The 19,238-nt window shown below is 43.8% G+C and overlaps 1 protein-coding gene across 1 annotated transcript; it reads left to right on the top strand.

The window, feature by feature from the left end:
* Positions 1-826: 826 nt before the first annotated feature.
* Positions 827-18,832, top strand: tent5ba (terminal nucleotidyltransferase 5ba). The gene is made up of 2 exons (XM_084307266.1): positions 827-1,278; positions 17,117-18,832. Exons 1-2 carry the CDS (start codon positions 1,111-1,113, stop codon positions 18,146-18,148), a joined length of 1,200 nt encoding a protein of 399 aa, XP_084163392.1. The 5' UTR covers positions 827-1,110; the 3' UTR covers positions 18,149-18,832.
* The last annotated feature ends 406 nt before the right edge of the window (positions 18,833-19,238 follow it).

The following is a 19,238-nucleotide window of genomic DNA, read 5'->3' as shown; positions in this document are numbered from 1 at the left end:
GTGACAATTTGACCATGTGACCGCGGCAGCGCGAGAGAGCGGCAGTGCGGAAATAGGCTGTCTATTGCCATTCTCTCTACTGCCGTTCTAACCTTAACCAACTCCGAAACAATGCCTAACCTTAACCTTAACCTTAACCATGCCTAACCTTAACCTTAACCATAGAAAGAATATTGCCATTCTCCAAGACAAACTCTAACCTTAACCAGCTCCTTAACAGCGCCTAAACTTAACCGTTCTAACCTTAACCAACTCCGAAACAATGCCTAACCTTAACCTTAACCTTAACCATGCCTAACCTTAACCGGCGAAAGAATACACGTTAAAAAAAAATTTATGGGATTCGAACCTGTCAACAACGGACCGCAGGACCGCAGGACCGCAGGACCGCTGTGCTGCCAGGTGAACTGAGCTTCGAATGAAAATCATGGCGGATTAGGGCTACATAATGCCGCAAGCTCTGCCGCTCCGCGGGGCTCTGCCGCTCCGCGGGGCGTGTCGCAGCCAATCAGGGAAAATGCGGAAGCAACGGCAGCACTGCTCCGCTGTTAATAAGCAATAGGCCCACGGGAGCATATTATATCTATGCACGGGAGTACCAGTAAGCAGGGCAGACAGAGGGGGCGGGGCCAATACACTTGCGTCACCGAAAGGGCGTTCCCTGGAGGTTGTTCCTTCGCACTAATTGGTGGCATTCGACAAGGCGGGGCCTCCATAATCAATGAACAAAACAGGCCAGCCAATCAGACGGCTTATGCTAATGAGGAGGCTTTAAACTCTTTGGACGAACCTTATGCAAGCTGCTCAGATCAAGGGACACATTTCTGGGACACAGTCTATCCACTTCCACCCCAAAGTAGATTTCTGGACAGTTATTGTTATATTATTTATATAGTGATCTCCTTTTCATGTCAGGAGGAGGAGAATCCTTGTAGTTTGTGGGGAAGTTTGCAAGACTTGGGACGCGGCTGATAATCACCGGAATATATTCTACTTGCGTTTTTTCCAAAGAAGGTCTTCTTACCGAGATACCGCTGTGTGCCCGTAACTAAGGAAGTGTTGATTCAGATTCTGAGTTTATTTTTTATTCTGAGTGTTCACTACATCGCCATGTCTTGCGGTGATGACGCTGCAGCACCGGAGGACCAGAGTCGGAGGTTCTGCGTGCTGTCCTGGGAGCAGGTGCAGCGCCTGGACTCGATCCTGGGAGAAGCGATCCCGATCCACGGCCGCGGAAACTTCCCCACTCTCTCCGTGCAACCCCGACAGATCGTCCAGGTACACAGTACACATAATATAATACACCCCGACAGATCGTTCAGGTACACTGTCCACATAATATAATATAATACACCCCGACAGATCGTTCAGGTACACTGTCCACATAATATAATATAATACACCCCGACAGATCGTTCAGGTACACAGTACACATAATATAATATAATACACCCCCCCCTCTTGTCTCTGTCTGTCTGTCTGTCTGTCTGTCTGTCTGTCTGTCTGTCTGTCTGTCTGTCTGTGTTTCTCTCTCTCTATCTGTCTGTCTGTGTGTCTCTCTATCTCTGTCTGTCTGTCTTTCTCTCTCTCTATCTGTCTGTGTGTCTCTCTATCTCTGTCTGTCTGTCTGTCTGTGTGTCTCTCTATCTCTGTCTGTCTGTCTGTCTGTGTGTCTCTCTATCTCTATCTGTCTGTGTGTCCTCTCTCTCTCTCTCTCAATCTATCTGCCTCTCTCTCTCTCTCTCTCTCTCTCTCTCTCTCTCTCTCTCTGTCTTTTCTCTCTCTCTCTCTCTCTCTTCTCTCTCTCTCTCTCTCTCTCTCTCTCTCTCTCTCTCTCTCTCTCTCTCTCGTCGCCTGCCTATATACCAATATCGGCAACGATTATGTAACGCAGTACTGTGTGTCTTGTGAGTCCCCCGCCCTGGAAGTCCGGGTGTATGAGATGAGTCACTGGCATGCCGCCGTCCATCATAGTCTCTCCACCAGCCTCGAGTCTATTTCTGCTGGATCACATTCTGCCAGGCTTATGCATTGCTATGCAAAGAGGAGGATCGTTTTTATGCTTAAAGGAACACTCCAACATTTTGGGAAATTTGCTTATTTGCCATCTACCCTGGAGTTAGACAAGAAGATGCATACCTTTTTCTTCTCTGTGCATGCAGTAGGAGTAGGAAGACGTTGGGAACTAGGCTAATGGAGGAACCTAATTCCAGTGACTGACGCTAAGCTAGGCTAACGGTGTGTGTCTTCCTACTCCTACTGCATGCACAGAGAAGAAAAAAGGTATGTATCTTCTTGTCTAACTCCAGGGTAGATGGCAAATAAGCTAATTTCCCAAAATGTTGGAGTTTTCCTTAAGTCGTGATCCGTTGATCTCCGCTCATTCGGAACGAACTCCAAATGAGATGACTTAGGGCTGGGCGATATAACGATAACGATAAATATCGCGATATATTTTAATAATCGATATCGAAGGGAAAAAATGATTTTTTTTGTGACCTGCAACAGGGCAGTTTTAAAACCAGAGACGGTGGACAGACTTGTCTTTCTTGCCTGCAACTTAAAGTAATGGCTTTGCTTGTCCAAATGACAATACTGACCAAATTGAGATTTATTTTTCTCTTGTCCATTTATTTTCTTTGCTTTCTAATTTAAAATACAGTTTGAAACAGTCTATACACAGTAGGCTATGTGTGCTAGCAGAGCTAGACTCCAGTCACTGTGCACATGTGCGGTGATTTGTCCACCAAAAAAGCGCCAAAAGATAGAAAATAAACTAGCAGAGCCAGAACTGTTCAACTCCCCTGGAGCCACAGCCAGCAGAGAAGCCGGTTTACTTTCGTTTTTAAACCAGCTGCAGCCTGAGAACTGTGTGAGGGGATGTAACACTAAAGATGGCGGCAACGACAAAGAATTGCTGCAAAATAAACATACATATGTTGTTTAAAAAACTTATAACAATTTCGATAATTAGCGATATCGAGTGATATGATAACATTATCATATCGTTATCGTGATATGATTTTTTGCCATATCGCCCAGCCCTAAGATGACTTCACTGGGATGTTGGTGGATTACTGGATTCTACAGCACATGCTTGTGGTTCTGGAACAGAGATGACTGCTCCATAGAGAAGCCACACAGTGGTAGACGGTCGACTCCAAAATCATATTTCAAATTGCATGTGTCCGGATGGCAGAATTCAGTACTGTATCTACAAAACCTTCTGTTTAATCATCTTCCATCTATTAATTTGCTTAGATTTTTCAGGTCTGGTCAATTTGAGCATGGTGTTGTTCAGTCAAAGATAAAAAAAAAAAAATGTATTGATATTCTCATTTGGTTCATTAGAATTTACTCAAAATAAAATGTTCAATCAATCACCGCGCAGATTGATTGAATGAAAATGTTATCAACAGATTGCAGAATGGGTACAATACAGTACGACTCAATACACACAATTGTTAAGGGGATGCAGACCAGAGAAAGACTTTCGTCTTGTTTACATGAGGGTCCCCCATTTTCAATTCATCATGAATTGTAAGTAAGAACATGCAAATGGACCATATTAAAAAAAAAGTCTGTAAATGTGTATTCTACATTGTTATGGAATGAATGAGAAAAAAAATTACATAAAATCTTTTTTTTTTTTGTAATTTTCATAACGCGATAATTTGCTGTGTAATTAATCTAATTAACGTGATAAACTGACAGCCCTAATATATATATATATATATATATATATAGTATCTACAGGTATGTAAAATGGATTATATGCAGGTATGTAGTGTACAGTACAGATGGATGTGGATAGATGTGTGCACAACAGTTTTGTGCACATTCATTTAGTTTGCCAGTTATTGAGAGTAAATTAGTTTGAATATGGCCACCTGGGGGACATGTGAATCCTTGTGTTCAGTACAGCTCAATGAAATGACGAGGTAGCAGTCCCTATATACGACAGGGTATTGCTATTTTTCCATCTACATCATTTTATGGAGCACAAGGATTCAATGTCCCCGATGACATTACTGGTGGCCATAATATCCAAACAAATTTACTCTCAATAACTGTCAAACTAAATGAATGTGCGCAAAACTGTTTACCATTTATGGATGCATGTTTAGATTATGTGCCAAATAAATCACAATTAATGCAGCTCTGTTACCAGAATGGCCGACATGTGGCAAATTCTGAACGCTGGAGTCTTAACACATTGAGTGCCACGCCCCTTCCGGGAAGTGACCTGGCCTTGCCGTCCATTAACCCCATGTAAACGTAGTTGTAGTTTGTAGAGCTAAACCTATATTTTATATTATAGCTATGGGTCTAATAACACTGTCGAGTGTCAGTTCGTTGCTTCCAGTCAACGTGCAAAAAGCAGATTATTGTTTCATCTGTACATTTCCGTTTTATACCGTTTTGAATATGAATATAGTTTGGGTGCTTCGGAGTAATTCCAGGAAAAAGATGCGAAAACAGCGTTTTTGTGTAATTCAATAAACGCGTTGTAATTTTTCGCCTGATTATCGAATCTTCCTGAAATCGATGCTAAATTATCATTATTATATATCGTCGTGCATACATGAAATGTGCCCTGGAGCGCGGCGCCCGACAGAAACGTAGTTGAGAGTCGACTCTGTTTGACCCCCGGTGGTGAGAGTTGGGAGTCGGGGGGTGGCGGCGTTCAATAAATACCAGACTCACGCACCACTACCACACGCACACACGTGTGCTGTGCCGTGTTCCCCCACAGTTTCAAAACCTGTGTCATTTTCTTCAGTTCCATAACAACCCATCTGCCCTATAGATCGAGTTATCAGTTTACTGTGTTCACACACACAAACATCAGCTATATCCTCCTCCTGTCAGCAGCATCATAGTCAGCTGTTAAACTCGTAGGGATCTCACTCAAACTCCTGCGAGGGGGACGACGGGATCGGAGCGAGTGTCGAGAGGAAGAGGCCCCCCCGACGAGAGAGCCTCAGCCCCGCGGATCCTTGAGAACCCAACAAATGGCCTGCAATTGTACATCTAGGATGAGAAACTACCCAATCTTTCTTCCTCTCTCTGTCTGTCGCTCTTTGTCTCTGTCTCTCTCTCTCACGCATGCTCTGTCTGTATCTCTGTCTCTCTCTGTGTCTGTCTCTCCCTTGCTCTCTCTCTCTTGCGCATGCTCTGTCCTTATCTGTCTGTCTCTCCCTCGCTCTCTGTCTCTCTCTCTTGCGCATGCTCTGTCTATCTCTCTCTGTCTCTCCCTTGCTCTCTCCGTCTGTCCTTAATTGCTTCACAATTCGGAGCTAGGGCTTCATTATGGCATCTTTATTGGTGTGCCACTCTAAATTGCACGACTCCTAACCACAGAGGGAGGGGAAGGTCTTCCAAGTGTGTAGGCCTAGCCCTCGTCTTTGGCTCGGGACTAGGGGGCGGGCTGGCGGGAGTGCACACACACACACACACACACGCTTCTCTCGCAGGGCCACACGTGACGGTAACACTGGTCCAGATTGGAATTTAGACCCAATCGGGGCTCCTTTATGCCTGAATGGATGCATCCACCTTGGAATGCTGGCTGCCGCACGCTGCCCGCTGAGCTGCGGTGTCGCAGGGTCTCGTTCTCCCACACTGCGTTTGTCGAGGTGTTGAGTTTGAGTCGGTCAGCCTGACTGAGCCAGTATGTATAAATAGGGCCAGCTTATGATCTGATCAGCATGAGAGAGAGAGAGAGAGTGGGAGAGAGTTACTAACCTCGGCTTGGACTGACACTAATCTGGTAGGGTCAGTATCGGTAGGTAGGATTCGTATGGGAGGCGTGGTCCCATATCCCCCCCCCCCCCCCCCCCCCCCAGGGAGAAATTGTGTTCCAGGTTTTGTTGTTTATGTATTCTATCCGGTTTTCCAGGCATTTACCCGTTTGCTGCGCATGACAAGAGTATCGACTCGTGTTCCCTTTGATCACTGGAGAAATACCAGCTTCTTCATTATTTTATATCGCCATCATCTCTTCAGCCCTCTCTGAATAATCCCCTTTGTGTTGGCTTTGCGCTACACGATTGTAAATCTCGTTGTAAAAATGTGTCAACTGAATGTAAGTGTAGCTGTAAAACGTAAGCCTAAATGTAATAAAAGCCGCCACTGTAAATCTCCTGAGCCTCGAGAGAACAAGCCTTAAATTCATAACGCAGAGTCCGACGCTGCACTTTGAGCCGAAGCCATTCATCGCATCACACCGCTCAGTCGTGAGGTCTCTGACCGTTCCGGTCGTCTCAAAAGCCAGCGCATGTTTAACAACGTCTGCCTTCCGCCTCAGGCCTGCGAGAGAGCACTTGGACGTGTTCCATCTTTGATGGCTTTCCTGGGGGGTTATTATCCCTCTGTGGTGGTCCTGTAGGTTTGCACGGATCACCTTGTAGATCAGTGGATCCCAAAGTATTGTCCAATGCCCCCCCACCCCCCCCACAGGAGTCCTTGAGGGATTTCCAGGAAGGCCCCCCCCCCCCCCCCCCCCCCCCCCATTGTTTTTACGATTTTTAAGAAATTATCTCAGTGAGAGAATGTCGAAGATTGACTATTCTGATCATAGGTTCCATGTCTCTAGTGTGATCTCCATCCAAACCTGCGGTGGGAAATTCTGGAAATCTGGTTTAAATCATAACGTGTAACTGAAATCATCTCAGATTGAGACAAAAATCGTAATAAATGTAGATCCATGGCTCTATGTGGATTTCATTGTGATTTGGACATTGAAGGGGAACAAAAAAAGCTTGCACTGAGTCTGTACTCATGCCTGCGCATTCACGGAGAACGCACTTCCTCATCACACAGCCTTATTGCCAGGCAGCTCGACGGAATGAATACACCTCGAATACTGATTCAATAACAAATACTTGTAAGCTAGCCCTAGGACCGGTATAACTTGCATTTCTGAGTTTGGTCGTTTCCCGTAGCCACTGATTACGACGAGCACTGAAAGGATTTCCTCATTGAGCTGCCAGGTGAGATTACTTTTGATGACACTCTCCCCAAAAGGTTTTGAAGTGCGTTCTCGATGAATGCACGGTCATGAGTGCAGTGTTGTGTTCAAAGTGGGGTCCGGGGACACCCTAGGGTCCTTCAAGGGGAATCCTGGGGGTCCACACCCAAAATGAGGAGTAGTAGTAATTTCACTATTTGACAAACTAGAAGTCGGTCCAATGAGAGAATATAATGTGTAACTATTCTGATAATTGGTTTAACTTCCTCTATTGCTATCTCCTGAATTGCGGAGAAGATGGCTATGGAATTATGGACTAAAACAAGTTGTCTGCTCAGAGGGAGATTAACCTTTTATCAAATGGTCTGCAGTATCAGGTTGGGGGTCTGCAGTCTAGTGTGCATCAGTTTGGGGGTCTACAGTCTAGTGTGTGTGTCAGTTTGGGAGTCTACAGTCTAGTGCAGGGGTCAGCAACCTTTACTATCAAAAGAGCCATCCCCCCCCCCCCTCCCGCAAAACCAATTTACCCTTAAAATGAAGATAACAGTGTATAACATTTTATATATAGTTATCCCCAAGCATACCCCACATTTAGCATAAAACGCCTGACAATTGCATACCCAAAGTAATTTGCGATTTATTATACTTTATACTTATAGCACACAGTTTGTTGCATTAATCGAATTATAAAGCAACAAAAATATATTTCTTTTAATTTTTATTGCTGTTTTTACCTGTTATAACAAAGGAAAACCTCAAACTCTTATGAAGAGGAGAAAAAAGACTGGCTGTGTAGACCCACTTTGAAATAAAACAGGAGAAAAAACACTGGCACCTGTAGACCTACTTTGAAATAAAACCCTTATTTGTGGAACATTTATAAAATAAAAAGTAGTCCACTTTGAAAAAAGACTACCATGTGTAGACCTACTTTGAAATAAAACCCTGAACTATGCAGCTCTATTTGAGTCCTTCCCTTATTTGTGGAAAATCTATAAAATAAAAAGTACATTTTTTGTTGTTCGCAAATTTCACATACACACACAGACGGAGAGGCATGTTTGTTATGCTTGGAGGAGAGCGTGAGAGAAGTGAAGAGAGTTTAGCGAGTTCAAACCTTAGCCCTACTGTGTTTTCAGAAACGGCAATGGAATATGGAGGTGCCGAGGCGGTTGAACTGGTTCCAAAGAATTATTAATTAATGCAGACGTATGTCGCAGGGACTATTATAATCATCATGTATCCATCAAAGGGTTAAATCAAGCATCTTTAGAGGAATTGTCAAAATATCGTGATATATATTGTGTATCGTGACATAGCCAAACAATATCGTGATATCATTTAGAGGCCATATCGCCTAGCCCTAGTTTGGAGGTCTACAGTCTAGTGTGCATCACTTTGGGGGTCTGCATCAGTTTGGGGGTCCTTGACAAGAAAGGGTTTTCAGAACTACTGCCCTAAACAATATTTTTTAATGGCCCTAGTTCTCCCTTTTTAAAGGGTTTGGGGACCAGAACCACTGATAAATAATCATGGAGGTTAAAAACACAATAAAGCCTTATTTCCATTGTGGACCTCTGGGGGTAGGGGGTGGGGTGACCGTGACTGGTATGGTGGGCAGTTGGCTGGCAGAAACGGTATAGACGGTGAGCTACTCTGAAGCCCAAATACAAAACACACCACACAATCCTTACTGTATTTTTACTATTGTGTACCTTACTACTAAGCTACTATACGTATATTACTACCAGCATGCTAATATGATGATACTACTATGCTATAACACTCAAGTTCGACACTATTTGACAAACAATGCTACTGACCCTTAGCTGCCAGAGACGTGCCCCTCCTGCTGACTTGTTCACAATCTGTAAATCGCTTTGGATAAAGCGTCGGATTTAAAAAAAAAACTAAATGTAAATGAAAATACTACGTTGTACTAACGCCAAAAATAACCTCCTATAAAAACAATTTGTCTCATGTGGGTGCATACTAGTGGGCGACAGTGGATCGGGAGATGGAGCAGTCGTCTGGTAATCCGGAGGTTCCCGGTTCTATTCCCGGGCAGCATGTCAAAGTGTCCTTGAGCAAGACACTCTGGCCGCCTCAGACCCACTCCTATCTGAGCTCCGGGAGGGTCGGCAAAGAGAAGCTGCCTATTCTAGGCCCTTCAATGCTCCACAATGGTGGAACCAACTTCCCACCACAGTTGGGACATCCGAAACACGACGATCTTTCGTCGTCTGCTAAATATGCACTTTTTCAATCGATATCTGAAAGAAAATAAATCGAACATTCTTACCGTCATGCACTCTTCTTAATATACTAAAATACACTTGACCCTGCAGCACTCAAGTTTGAACACTTTTATGAACATTCAGGGTTCGTACGGGTGCTGGAAATCCTTGAAAATGCTTGTATTTCAATGTGGTGTTTTCAAGGTTTGAAATGTGCTTGAATTGTGTATAAAGTGCTGGAAAGTTATTGAACTTGTAATTGCACTGTATACTTTCATAATAAATCGCTATCTGACTTAATAGTTAGGTTTTTAGATAAACAAATAAAATTCAGGGAGCGCCTTATTGCTTTCGCCTTTCACGCAAAATGAAGAGGAGTCCTCTCTCGAGCCACTCGCGTGCCCACCCCGCCAACGGCACCCCCCGCCCCTCCTGAAAGCTTGCTTTAATCCCAGTAACGTTTTTTTTTTTTTTTTATCGTTAACAAGCAAGTGAGCTAGCGTTGCCACAGACGGCTATGTTTATTGTTCATGTTGGCAACGACAAGCGGCACTGTAAGGTGAGTTAATAAATTCACTCTGAAAATCTGCTCCTCTCTGATAAACTGACTCTTCGGTCAGAGCGTCCAGTCTGCACAACTTTAGTGCGCTCGCTCTGACACACTGAAAGCCAATTTACCTTAAAACAAGTTTCGTTTAGCTAACGCCATTATGCATCGGAGCTGTGGTTTCGCTGTGATCAACATGACTAACAAGCAAATAAATAAATAATAAATAATAATAATAAATTTTATATAAAAATTCTAGGTTGATTTGATTTTGTATACATTTTAAGGCTCAAGGAGCTGATTGACTGCCTACCTCAAAGACTGCACTTATTTAGCAAATTTTCAGTAAATATTTGATTGAAATTTAAGTTTTATCTGGTGATTATTTGAGTGATTGTTTCATATTGGCTCAGCCAGGTTATATAGGATGTCATGTCTACATCATTTTGGTTGTTTATAGCACAATCACATCTGATTTAATGTGATGGAAGAGTGACATTATCATTTGTGTAAATATTTAATTTACCACAGCCGTGTAAGATGCTGGAAAAGCTTGAAAAGGCACCTTGAAAAAGCTTGAAAAGTGCTTGAATTTTGCTTTGGAAAAGGTGTAAGAACCCTGAACATTGTTACTCAGCTGACGGGAGTCGTACCCTTCCTGCTGACATGTCGTACAAAACGTCGCTTTGGATAAAAGCGTTCAGCTGCTAAATGACTAAATGTGAGACACTTAACCCCTAATTACTCCAGATGAGCAGGTCGGCACCTCCGTCGTCGGTGTGTGTGAGTGAATGGGTCAAATGTGAGGAACAAATTGTAAAGCACTCTGGATAAAAGCTGTTTACCATTCATACTGTACATAGTGGCGTTGGACCTCTTTCCCTACCCAGCCAACATGGCACTGGGACGGGGGGAAGGAGAGGCGGCTGACCCCCAGGGGTCGTTGGGATTAAAGAAGGGATAGGGTACCATCACTGTGGCAGACTTGGGGTGGAGGGGGCGCTTGTGCACCACAGTGCAGAGGCGTAATTCCCGCCATGGCCTCTGGTGTCTGGTTGGACGAGCCTGACCCCGCCAAGTACAGTACCTCTGCTGCTCTTCATCTGGGCCCCTTTAGCTTTCATTCAGACAGGCTGACGGTCAGGACGTACCTACAGTACAGACGCACGCTACCCCTGCTGTTCTTTCAGGAGGTACCTACAGTACAGACTAGGGATGGGTACCGAATTCGGTACTTTTGAGGTACCGAACCGAAACACGTCGGTACTACCGAGTATCGAATCAAGTAAGATACAGAATTTCTTTTATTTTTTTTTTAACTTTTTTTATTTTCATGTCAACGTTCACACGCACAATATATGCTTACCTAGGATTTGACTTGATTCAACAACAAAGCAGTCAGAGCAATGACAAGCCGAAATTGTAGTTATTTGAAGTTTGGATTTTTTTTTTACGACTGAGGTAGGTAAATAAAATTTCTTGAGACTAAAGTACCGAAAAAGGTACCGTTGGGTACCGGTACCGGTTCAAATGTGAAAGGTACCCATCCCTAGTACAGACGCACGCTACCTCTGCTGTTCTTCATCTGGACCCCTTTAGCTTTCATTCAGACAGGCTGATGGTGATGAAGTGGACTTTGGCGAGCGGCCGTATTGATCTCGCCGACGCAAACTATTGATTTCCCCCGAGGCCCATGTGGAGTTTATTGGAAATGAGGTTGAGTCGAGCGGTTGCATGTTTCAGTGGTTTTTTTGTTTTGTTTGTCTAATTATAAGGTCCAAGGTTGATTGCGGAACTCTTTTGGATTTAGTGAAGTATTAATTTGTTCAGTCTGTTTTTTTTTAATACAATAAAAAAAAGAAATTAAGTCATTTAATTTCAAACCTTTTATCTAAACTCGAAAGGCAACTGAGGTTTCCCTCATTTACAGTCACATTGAGCATACATACAGAGTTAAGCAAAAAAGGCATATAAAATCACAACAATAAGACCAGTAAGGATAACTATCAATTAAAACACATACAACTTGATTGACAAAGGTTTTATACTCTGCAACAGAGGGGAGAATCTCGAGCTTTAAGGACTGTTGGAGTTAATTCTTTGAGCTAGAGGCATCATAGCGAAATGCAGATTTACCTTGTTCAGAGCAAACTTTGAGGATCTTAACACTTTCCGTGCCAGTCCTATATACCCTGTCGCGTGCCACCGCTCTATTCAATGACGGAGCACTCACATTTGTGAACGCATAAACTATATCTTAAATTATGGCTATGTGTCTAATACGACCGTCGCTTATCAATGACTTGTTTGCAGTCAACATTGTCGATTAGCATTTCCAGACTTTAAATATTATTTTCAAGCTTTCTCTCTGAGACCTTTGATCACTTGGTTTGACGCTCAAGCAGCTGTATCTTGGCGACCATTGGAGGAGAAGTTGGTGTCCCCATATAGACTTCAGGATATTGTGTATACCAACATATCAAATCAATTAAACAATGTCAATTACGATTTGGCCCTCTTATCACACATGTGATCCAGACTTGGCGTGACACTCAGAAAGGGGGTAAAAAATGCCAACAATGGCACACGCATTCCCATATATTTAATAACAATCTTCTCCTTATTGGACAACAACCTATTAGATACCCTAGATGGGAAAAGAAAAACATACACACATTGGGGGATATCTTCGACAACTCTGGTCTCCGCTCTTTTCAGGATATATCCAACGGATATGATCTCCCCGGAACCTCCTTTTTCTTTTATTTACAAATAAGAGCAGCTCATGGAGTGCCATGTGACGCTCCACTAGTGCATCACCGCTTTCACAAATTCTTTTATGACAAAGAGACATCGAGAGGCTTCGTTTCTGACTTTTATCGCCATTTACTCATGTCCTCGTATAAAGACCTTCCTCTGGATACGATTTGGTGAAAGGATGTCCCGGAGTTGGATGTAGATTTTGATTGGGATGCAGTCTGGGAAAATGTTCAGTTATCCTCACACAACCCAGATCACCAACAGATTCACCTAAATTTTATTCACAGGAATTATTTAACCCCTAGACCTAGACGATTGAATTCAATGGGTCTCAGACCTGACTCTTTATGTACCTTGTGTCCAAACGGCGCCACAGGTACATTTATGCATATGTACTGGGAATGCCCCCCTGTTGTGAGTTTCTGGGAAAATGTTACATATCAGCTCTCTGACGGGGCGGCTAGGTGGTGTAGTGGGCAAGGCACTCGCCACCAGTGTGGAGACGCTAGGATTCGCGTGTTCGAATCCAGCTCTCCACATTGTTTTCAGTTTAGCTGGTCGTCCGCAGTAATACACATTGGCCGTATTACGGGGAGGGAAACTGAAGGGTGGGGATCGGACGTTGTGAACAAGCGACTCCTACAAGTCGGTTGGTGCGCCTGCGCAGTAGAATCAGGAAGTGTCGGGGGCAGCGTGAGCCTCCCACGCGTTACTCCTCGACACTGAGAGATCGAGCTGCGCAGGTGAAAAGATGCGACTGCTGTTACCTCAAGTACCGGAGGGGACTTGTGCTATGTATGACTTAGTCCACATTGCAGCCGGCTTGTGGGAGGCAAGAAACAGCGTTCGTGACAGGGGAGGGTTGAATTGAAATTGGGATGGGAGAAAATATAGAAAAATGGGAGAAAAAGTGGATCAAAAAAAAAAACATATCAGCTCTCTGACATTTTCTCTTTAACCATACCTGTATCTCCTTCTGTATTGTTATTGAATGATCTCTCTCAATTACCGACCTCTATACAGGTGAAAAGACTCATTTTGGCCGGCCAAAAAAATGTATTGCCTCACGTTGGTTTCACCCAGACAAACTCTGCCCGAAGGTATGGTTTCTCACCTACCTTGATGTGATCTATTTGGAAATATCCACGGCACGTGTTGTAGGGGTTAAGGAATCTAATATCGCAATTTGGTTGGCTGCAGTGGCAAAGTTAAAATAACGCATATAAGTTTGGGGATTTGTTTTGATTTGTTTTGATTTTAGTTTTCTTTTTCTTTTACTGAATAATGTAATGTGAGTGTGACTCATGTTGAGGTCCCTGGGTGAGCGGGGGGGGAGAACGAGCGAGTGTCCATGTAGGATGATCACTGTGCAGTCTATCAGTTATTGTCTTGTCATGTGGTGTTAAGTTAGTCTTGGGAAGTCTTTTTATGTATTATTATTGTTTGTGATATATGTTTTGTTTCATGTTGAAAAAAAAAATTTAAATATTTGATAAAAAAAAAAACATTGTCGAAACGGATTGTTTTTTAATCTGTTCATTTCCGTTTTATACCATTTTGAAAAACGCTTGTTTTTTGAAACTTTCCAAAAAAAATCAAAGATTCTGCAGGAATCGCACTTTACTGTAATACTCAAAACACGTTTGTAATTTTTCGGCCTATTTATGAATCGTTTTCAAATAAACGCTAGATTATCGATAGTATATGTGTACTTATGCACGCTATAGAAGCGGGCTGAAAAATCCATTATCTTATTTCCTGATCAGCTACACACACTCACAGCCACGCTCACACATATGGGACACGTTGACATATAGGTGAAAAACGGCTCTGATTATCCCAATACTGGTAAAATAGATTCCTTACCTCAGATCAGATGTTCTCCAAAAAGATGATTCCAATTCCTGATCGTCATTCCAAATATCGATCGCGTTTATTGATCCAACGCTGGGTGGTCGAAAGACATATTCCACGCTGTTCTGATTAGGGGTGCACCGATATGAAGATTGGCCACCGATACCGATACCGATTGTTCAAGTAACACAATCGGCCGATACCGATACCGATATTTGTGTATTATTTGTATAGTATTTGTAATTTTTTTTAATATTTTTTTTAATATTTTTTTTTTAATGAAACTACTGTATATTTGTATGTTTGTATTTGTAGGCCTCTTTACTTACTTAAAAAAAGGAAACATCAAGAAATATGTTTATGGTATTAATTCCACCATGCCATGTAGCACTATCCCTCTCCCAGTAGCCTGTATCAGTTCAAGTATCGTCTGGCGGCCTGCAGATGGATACTGTTCTCTCAACCAGAGCTCTCAGCCAATGCAATATAACCATTTTGATTGACAAGTCGATTCGGCCAATTACGCCACACCGCTAGCACCCACCTCCTGCTGTCCTTGCTGTCCTTACCACCAATCGGCAAGCGTTTATTCATTTTCTACTTTCGGGCATGCCGCCATTGTTCTGTTTGCGAGAGCACAACAAACTTAACGTAGCTAATACGTTAGCTGCCCGGCCCGCCGACCAGCGCTCCACAGCATGACCAAATGAGACATAATGATTTTACTGCAACAAATGTTATAATAAAACAAAGCCTTTCTATACATTTGTCTGGTTGAAAACTTTATTAACAGATTGCAGAATGGGTAGTTGGGTACGGAATGGAACTGAGCTATGAACGGACTAACGGAGTAATGCCTTGTTTACTGCTATCTTCGGGTAAATAATATGCTTGTTATTGAACGTGTAACACTAACTATATAACGTTAATGCCACAAAACGAATGTTTGTGTCATTTTAACAGCAGATACTTTCTTAAATGCCATCTTCCCGAGAGAGGGTGTTGACGGAGAGTTGTGTTATTAATAGCATTGAACAGCTAACCGAAAGCTAGCGTTAACTATTGTTAAAGGTTTAGCCATAACGTTACCTTGGCTAAAGTTGGGGCTATTCATAATCTAGCAATAATGGCTGCAGACTTGCAAGCAAAGTACAGCAAGTTGGCAAAGGAGTATTCCAACGCAAATCACATTTTCACCAGTAACGTTAGTCTTGCATCTCCCGGTAGCTAATGAACGGACTCTGAGTAATGCCTTGTTGCTATGGGTAATAATAATATGCTGATGTTATTGTCCGTGTAACACTAACTATATAACGTTAATGCCACAAAACGAATGCCTTGTTAATCATAAGTAGTAACTTTGATGCAGTAGCTTGTGTGTGTGGGGGACGGCGGGCGTTGTGCAGGTAGGTCGCGAGTGAACTTTTTTTCTTTTTTGCCTTTTGACGCTATTTGATGGTTATTTATCGGCGACTGCTATCGGCACATTTGAGCTTATAGGCCGATAGCAGTCAACAAGGCACTTATCGGCCGATACCGATACCCGACCGATATATCGGTGCACCCCTAGTTCTGATGGTGGGCAATGACTGGGATCGTCTCCGGTTACTTGCCTGACAAGTAAAATGTCGAATCCGGACTTTTCCCCCCCCCCCCATGCGTTTCATTCAATCCAATCCAATGGGGTGCAGTACCATCCTGAGAGACGATATGGGGGCGGTATTTTCCCTGTTCGAGCTCAGACCGATCCCCACTGGTAACGTGAGGCTATATTGATGAAAAAATAACGATAAAAACAAGAAATCTCGTCGCTGCCACTCAAAGTGTTAAGGACCAGCCAGTCACTAGAATCGATCCCATAGGTTTCAAAATTCCATTCCAATAATGATGTAGTATAAGGAGGTAGCTTACCAATAATGATGTAGTATAAGGAGGTAGCTTACCAATAATGATGTAGTATAAGGAGGTAGCTTACCAATAATGATGTAGTATAAGGAGGTAGCTTACCAATAATGATGTAGTATACGGAGGTAGCTTACCAATAATGATGTAGTATAAGGAGGTAGCTTACCAATAATGATGTAGTATAAGGAGGTAGCTTACCAATAATGATGTAGTATAAGGAGGTAGCTTACCAATAATGATGTAGTATACGGAGGTAGCTTACCAATAATGATGTAGTATAAGGAGGTAGCTTACCAATAATGATGTAGTATAAGGAGGTAGCTTACCAATAATGATGTAGTATAAGGAGGTAGCTTACCAATAATGATGTAGTATACGGAGGTAGCTTACCAATAATGATGTAGTATAAGGAGGTAGCTTACCAATAATGATGTAGTATACGGAGGTAGCTTACCAATAATGATGTAGTATAAGGAGGTAGCTTACCAATAATGTAGTATAAGGAGATAACTTACCAATAATGATGTAGTATAAGGAGGTAGCTTACCAATAATGATGTAGTATAAGGAGGTAGCTTACCTATAATGATGTAGTATAAGGAGGTAGCTTACCAATAATGATGTAGTATAAGGAGGTAGCTTACCAATAATGATTTAGTATAAGGAGGTAGCTTAAAAAAAGGCCTTAAAAATTTACAAATACCAGTGTTGCCAACCAACCTTCTCCTAAAAGACACAGTGATGAGTGTTGTGTCTTATCATTAGTGATGAATCTAAACAATATGCAGGGCATTCGTGTACCGGCTTGTGTCTCTGTCTCATGCTGTGTCTCTCCGTCCAGGTGGTGCGGGCGAGGTTGGAGTCGAAGGGGGTGTGCGTCCGCGACGTGAGGCTCAACGGCTCCGCCGCCAGCCACGTCCTCCACCAGGACACGGGCCTCGGCTACAAGGACCTGGACCTGATCTTCGGCGTGTCGCTCCGGGACGACCAGGCCTTCCGGCTGGTGAAGGACGTGGTGCTCGACTGCCTGCTGGACTTCCTGCCGGCCGGCGTCTCCAAGGGGCGCATCACGCCGCTCACCCTCGAGGAGGCCTACGTGCAGAAGCTGGTGAAGGTGCGCACCGACACGGACCGCTGGAGCCTCATCTCGCTCTCCAACAACACGGGCAAGAACGTGGAGCTGAAGTTCGTCGACTCCCTGCGGCGCCAGTTCGAGTTCAGCGTGGACTCCTTCCAGATCTGCCTGGACTCCCTGCTCCTGTTCGACCGCTGCTCCGAGACGCCCATGTCCGAGAGCTTCCACCCCACGGTGCTCGGCGAGAGCGTCTACGGCGACTTCCAGGAGGCCATGGGACACCTGTGCCGGCGGCACATCGCCACGCGGAGCCCCGAGGAGATCCGCGGCGGCGGCCTGCTCAAGTACTGCCACCTGCTGGCGCGCGGCTTCCGGCCGGCCTCGGCGGCGGACATGAAGCGCGCGCAGCGGTACATGTGCTCGCGCTTCTTCATCGACTTCCCGGACATACGCGAGCAGCGGCGGAAGCTGGCCGCCTACCTCCGGAGCCACTTCGCCGGCATGGAGCACAAGCGCTACGAGTGCCTGATGACCCTGCACCGCGTGGTGGACGAGAGCACCGTGTGCCTGATGGGCCACGAGCGGCGGCAGACCCTCAGCCTCATCTCCATGCTGGCGCTCCAGGTGCTGGCGGAGCAGAACGCCATCCCCACCGTGACCAACGTCACGTGCTGCTACTACCAGCCGGCGGCGTACGTGCGGGACATCAACTTCAGCAACTACTACGTGGCGCACGTGCAGCCGCCCCTGGTGCCGTGCGGCGGCGGCGCCTACCGCACGTGGCTGCCCTGTAGCTGAACGGTGTAGCTGCTCGACTGTTTAGCTGAACTGTTTAGCATCATGTGTGCATCCGGGTGCAGCGGCGGACGTGCTCTCTCTCTTTCTGTCTCTCTGTCTCTCTGTCTCTCTTTCTGTCTGTCTCTCTCTTTCTCTTGTGCGATGGTGAGAGGAGGAGGCTTGGCTTAATGGCAGCGTTGATCTTCTCTCACAGGAACTGGACTGGGAAGAACTGAGGGGGAGAAAAATCAAAGATGGCCGCCCACGCAAAAGAAATGGAAATGTATAATTTTGCCAAATGTGACTTGACTGAAACAATCCTGTACTGCTGTATATCTGATTTGAGCCATTATTTTTCTCACCTTTTTCTTTTTTCTTTCTTTCTTTCTCTCCTCTCGCGAAACATTTAGGACCGCTGGTCCTTTCTCTGACGTTGGCGAGAATATTGTTTTCTTCCCCCTTATTTAAGTAAAAGAAAGTCGTTACGAAGCTTTCTACATGTTAAATCAGAGGGAGAGGGAGGAAAAATCTTTTTTGAGGAGACGAACATTGAAGCTCTTATTTTCATACTTCGGCTTGACTTACTTTTTTTTTTTTGTATGACATACAGGACCAAAGATGTATTTTGTCGTTCAGAAGGGAATGTTGTTATGATTCCAAGTGCCTAAAACAAAACCATGAAATGTTCTAGAACACCTCTGTAATGTGAGAGAGCTGTGCTTCTTAAAGATATCTTGTTTTCTAGATTACTTCAAATCTCTTTTCAGGAACAGAGGCGTTCGTTTTTAGTACATTTTTTTTGTGAGATTAAAAAGAAGAAAAAAAGGAAACAAAAATCGTAGTTCTTGTGTTCTGGTTATTTATGTCCCACTAGTGCAAATCATCAAGATGTTACATGCAGAAGAACTTATGATTAACATCACCTGTTCAGCATGATTACCATCAAGCTATATATTCTCATGCTAATATTCTAAACCATATTCAAGATATTTATTAATTTATCGTATGCACAGTTAAACAGACACTGTTACACAGTACAATGAAAATTGTACTTTGCTAGTCCACTCTTCACACAGAATCATAGCCTCTTTCGTGACTGCGATGCAAGCCA

This window comes from Notolepis coatsorum, assembly GCF_963971535.1.
Source record: "Notolepis coatsorum genome assembly, chromosome: 2".
In the NCBI taxonomy this organism is placed as follows: domain Eukaryota; kingdom Metazoa; phylum Chordata; class Actinopteri; order Aulopiformes; family Paralepididae; genus Notolepis; species Notolepis coatsorum.
Note: the sequence above shows the minus strand (reverse complement) of the source record. Positions and strands in the feature narration are given on the sequence as shown.

Excerpts from the sequence above, each read along its gene's own strand:
- tent5ba (XM_084307266.1), top strand. The coding sequence starts at position 1,111 with ATGTCTTGCGGTGATGACGCTGCAGCACCGGAGGACCAGAGTCGGAGG. Across the intron at positions 1,279-17,116 it reads AACCCCGACAGATCGTCCAG|GTGGTGCGGGCGAGGTTGGA; the intron begins GTACACAGTACA and ends CTCTCCGTCCAG.